Raw genomic sequence first — 5,119 nt, 5'->3', positions numbered from 1 at the left:
TTTTTTGGTGAAATAGAAAATAGTGCACTTGTTTATACTAGCAATATGAAAGGCATATGACTTAGGCTATTTGTAGTTCGAGAATCCTAATCAACTTAAACTAGATTGTAATAAGTAAATAATAGTTTTTGTTGTTATAGGAATCTCAGATAGTTCTATCTATCAGAAGAAGGAAGAAATGTTAATCTGTAATTTTGATGGTCAACACTGAAAGAAGACTCATTTATCTGATCAAGCCTTAGTGCACTACGCCATATATGGCCTTCAACAACATCAAAAAAATGATGCAATAACCCCAAAATATGTTGCCATAGCCCGAAAATAGGCTATTGCAACATAAAATTTAAGTTGCTTTTTTCGATGTTGCCCTAGGCTTCTATTGCAACATTATGGTTACCTACTGCAACACGGGCTTTTCTGTCACAATAGACCGCTATTGCAACATCTGACTAACTTATAGCAACAAATATTTTATGTTACGTTAGACCTTATTTAAAAAAAAACGGGACCCATTTGTGGGTCCCACCGGTGGGTCCAACATAGCTAGTGCAACATTAAAGAGAACTTTTTAACAATTTATTACATCAAGCTGCAACATTGTATGAATCGATGGCAACATTTTTTCATAAAACTAATTGAAAATATATTGTTCAAATATTAAAATTCCCAATAAATCCAAGCAATTCAACATAGCTACAAACCAAATTAGCTACACAAGTTCAACCAAATCCAAGCAGCTAACAAATCAGTTTAGTCGCCTCACAACCAGTGTTGTGAAACACGCAAAATAAAAAAAAAGCGCAAGATCCAATTTTGAAGCGCAACTCGCGAAGCGCGATTACTCGCACGATTTTTGGACAAAAATGAAATTATCTATATAATTATAAAATTTCGAGAATGTTACTTCTAATATTAGTTTCAAACAAAAATAATAGTTTCAACATAGTGGAAATATCACATAACTATCATATTATCAATCAATAACATTTAGTAACATGAACTGGATTCCCAAATTTCCACCCAATATCAACATTTTGAGTCATCTTTAACTATGGCTCAAGTGATCAGTAACTTTTAGAAGAGTAATTTCTAAGGGGAATTTAATCGAACACTTGACAAACACTGTGAATAGTATATAAAATTTAGCATATATGCCATATATTTAAGGCCAGGATATCAAAGAAATATAGAGAGATGAAGAGAGAAGGTCGAGAGAAACAGAGATGTGAAGATGAAGAGAGATCGATAGAGTAGACAGAGAGAGATAGGACATACCTGAGTGAAAATGACGGCTGATATATAATAAGTTGTGAGGAAGTAGTTTATAACTGATGAAGATATAAGTAGTTTTTTTTTAACCTAAGGGTATTTCAGTCCTCCTATACTTTTGCGAGTTTTTGCGCTTTTTATTGCGAGTTTTGGCGAGTTTTTGCGAGTAATCGCGAGTTAAACGCGATTTTTGGACAATTTCAAAATCGCGCTAAATCGCTCATACGCAACTCGCGGAACCATCGCTTACTCGCGAAGCGCAATTAATCGCGCGATTAAGCGCGATTTTCACAACACTGCTCACAACTTTAGCCACTCACAGCTTTGCGCAGCACAACTTCATTTTGCTTTCAATAAACAAAATATCTTCACTCTTCCACTAACACGTGAAGAATAGGTGGCGCCTTGAATGTAATGATGTCCGAAACTTCTAGATTGCTGAAAAGATATGAAACATGAAATGCCATATTTAAGTGATATGTGTTATAAACATAATCATATAAATCTAATCTTTAAGACAAGATAGAAATATAAACAAACACCAGATGCCTTGTAGAGATATAAACAAATAAAACTATAAGTTGCTAAGGAAGTCTCTGTTAGTTTATATTGATAATGCAGCTTCCTAAGTCCTGACTATAGTAAGAGTACTGCATTAATAGAAGTATGTGTTTGATATTTTATTTTTTATTCAATTCTCAAAGCTCGTGTTCGATTTATAACTGCATGGCTGTATCAATTAAGGTGCTGTAGTTTGAGAACTTGCTAAGCGCCTGAAGTGATGCAAGTCTCTGTAGGATAGAAAAGAAACTGACCACACGTAACTCTATATCTCCAGTAAAATTCTCAAGAGTATTTTGCATTACTAATAACTAGTTCATCAGGTTGTGGATTTTCATCACAGATAAATTAATTCAATATTAGCTGCATGCTTTTTAACTCCGAAAAAGGACAAAGGGACAACACTTACAAATGTAATCATTTTCTAGATAACAGGTTCTTACCTGCAACGAGTTGAATACAAAACTGAGAAGCGGATGAGCTGGCAATGAAAGAGCTGAAATTTCAGACAAGCAACCAGCTTGAACCTGCGTCTCAAAAGACAAGACAAAGGATATAATTTAAACCACAAAAAGTTGTAAATATTCAACTAGAAATGCATTTTATATATGTAAGAACGAATCCTGACTCACCCAACTCAGTAAGCATCGCAGAAGCTTCCTATTCCTTTCGTGTAGTTGGACAACACCATCAATATATTTCTCAGATTCATTTAGTAGGAACTCAATAACCATCGGTGTATGTGACAAAAGCTGCATACGAAAAGAAAATTTATGTTAGAAATAAAAGTAATATAATACATAAATAAATGTCATAAAAGCATAATAAGAATTTATTCTAGTTTGAATTCCTTGACCTCTTGGCCATACAAGCATCGCCTAATATATGTACTTTGGTCTTGGATATCCAACACGCTAAAAATGCACATTCCAATGTACATGACAGTTGATCACTGGATTAAATCAATCAACAGAAGCAGCACTACTACTGAAATATTTTCATAACAGAAAGAGCATTCTTTTCTAGTACAACAATGACCAAAAGAGCCTGCCAAGTAAGTTGAAGAATCTGTGGGGGACCTGAGCTGAATTTTTTAGCTGCAACAAGAAGGCTATTAAGAAGAGCATATTTAGCTCCTAATCGCAAATGATTTCCTTCATTTTGGATCTGTAAAGAGACATTACCCCTATATTAGTTTTGGATGCAAAATCTAATATTTGTGATCATATCAGCTCAAATACTGTAAGATCGTGCGTTTCTGCAAGAGTTATGATCCCAGCACCCTGTAGGTCCTGTAGGATTTGAACTCATATTAAGATACTTAACCCTTTAATAAATTGATTGTATTCTATAAAATTTATCCCATGTAAATAAGCAACATCTTATTTTTGCAAGTATCTCACAATTCTAGATAACAGGTTCCTACCTTAATACTTAGCAATGCAGTTCCTACTTTAGTACTTGACATAATTTAGTCAGAACCTACTATAATCCTGTTAAACACATTATCAAACACAATTCTTAAGCAAATCAGTAGGCATTTATCAATTCACAATCTCATGCAACTTTACATTACTCCAAGACAGATTCACATTGATATCCACAAAACTTATGCTAATAACTCAAGTTAGATGCTCAATTGGTGTCCTGAAGCAAGATCTGTAGTAAGTTACATGTGTTTTAGTCAAGCAACTTAATCAATGACTGCAGATGCTTACTCTCTACTGAAAGTTTGATGACACAGAAGGAGGTTAGTGACTCTCGTCCCTATTAGTTAACACCCCTCTCTCTAATCTAGCAATTAATATAAATTCTTGTTGCTATTATTTTATATACAACATAGTTAATTAACAGGCATCCTAAATTAATGAAACAATTTTAGAAATTCATCTGCAGAAATGTCCTTTTTGTTTGCTTTTTATTAGATCAGAAAAGTACAGTTCTTCTAAGTTATACTCACACACATAAGGCTTTCTCTGTTACTGAAATTAGAGACAATATGCTCAGCTCCGCTGTCAGGCAAGACAAAAGCAAGTTCATTCATCCTCAGCTCCTGAAGCTCTTTTAGACATAAGAAAGCCAACCCATTCATCCTCAGCTCCAGAACACACCTGAACAAGTTCCTACTATCGGCTCGCTCCCTCTGCAGCTGTTTCAACCCTTACCATTACCTGAACAACTTCACCAAAACACAAAAAACTAGAAAAAGTGAAGTACACAGTGATAAAATTGACCGTACCCAACGGTTTCTAAAGCGAGTCATATTTGTGGATTTGAGAGAATGCATCTCGCAACATTAATGGATCGGATATGGTTCTATATAGTACTTTGTATTTTAAGTTAGAAAGAGACCTTAACAAGAGCTCAACCAACAGAATACATCACATTTTTATCCAACATGGTTCCCATACATTCCCGGAAACATAACTGATTCCACTCAACAGAACACAACATACATGTAATAAATACACAATCACATAACAACAGAGACAGAAAAAGAGTTCCAAGCAATACCTTTAAAATTCCAAAAGTTATTTCACCAAAAACTAAATATCACATGCACTAGAATAAGCACTCAAATAAGCCTTAATTTGAACTATAGGACAAGCACTCAAATTGAACCCCAAATAAGCACACAGAACACTCAAATAATCATAGAGAGCATTGGACAAGCACCCAAATAAGTAATATATAGAGAGGGGGGAATTTCCTTAACACATATTGAATCCCAATAACTCAAATCGTACCTACAAACAAAGAAAGAGAGCGATTAGTCGAAGAAGTTTGAGTTAATAAGTCTTAATTTGAACTCAGAACTGAAAACCCCCAAATTCGACAGCCCTAATTCGCAATTGAGATGTAATTGAAACAATTAAACGTATGTTCTAAACAGAAGTGCCTTGCGTGAGAGACAAAGAAGATTAAGAGGGTGGTGCGAGAGAGAAATAAGAGAGGCGTGAGAGAGAGAGGGGTGAGAGAGAGGTGCGTGAGATGAGATAGAGAGACGGAGTTGTTTTGAGAGTTGAGTGAAAATTTTAGGCGGGATTTAGTAAAAGGAAAAGCCGCTCGTTTGTCACACTACAGTGTCAAATTTTTTCAAATTTTTGTTTTCTTTTTACTTTTCATAAATTAATATTTTAATATATATTTAAATATAAATTAATATCTTAATATATCTAAATATATATTAAAAAAAATTAATAAAGTTTATTTGTTAGTATATTTTAAATAATTAAATTAAAATAATTAATTGATTTGAAGGTCATTTTTTAATATATGTTATTTAAAA

At 33.9% G+C, this 5,119-nt stretch overlaps 1 protein-coding gene across 6 annotated transcripts; it reads right to left on the bottom strand.

The window, feature by feature from the left end:
• Nucleotides 1–1,276: 1,276 nt before the first annotated feature.
• LOC108193992 (uncharacterized) lies at nt 1,277–4,861 on the bottom strand. 6 transcript variants are annotated; one of them, XM_017360866.2, is made up of 6 exons: nt 3,791–4,860; nt 3,015–3,122; nt 2,687–2,941; nt 2,463–2,582; nt 2,274–2,357; nt 1,277–1,707 (listed from the first exon to the last, which is right to left on the bottom strand). In XM_017360866.2, the coding sequence occupies exons 3-6, from the start codon at nt 2,768–2,770 to the stop codon at nt 1,609–1,611; spliced, it is 387 nt and encodes a 128-aa protein (XP_017216355.2). In that variant the 5' UTR covers nt 2,771–2,941; nt 3,015–3,122; nt 3,791–4,860; the 3' UTR covers nt 1,277–1,608. The 6 variants fall into 6 exon arrangements, with proteins under 6 accessions (XP_017216355.2, XP_017216354.2, XP_017216352.2 ...); XM_017360865.2 differs by having other exon boundaries at nt 2,687–2,927; XM_017360863.2 differs by lacking the exons at nt 2,687–2,941; nt 3,015–3,122 and having other exon boundaries at nt 3,791–4,009; nt 4,578–4,861.
• Between the last annotated feature and the right edge of the window lie 258 nt (nt 4,862–5,119).

This window comes from Daucus carota, chromosome 7, assembly GCF_001625215.2.
Source record: "Daucus carota subsp. sativus chromosome 7, DH1 v3.0, whole genome shotgun sequence".
NCBI classification, from domain to species: Eukaryota; Viridiplantae; Streptophyta; class Magnoliopsida; order Apiales; family Apiaceae; genus Daucus; species Daucus carota.
This window is presented reverse-complemented; position numbering and strand designations above follow the sequence as displayed.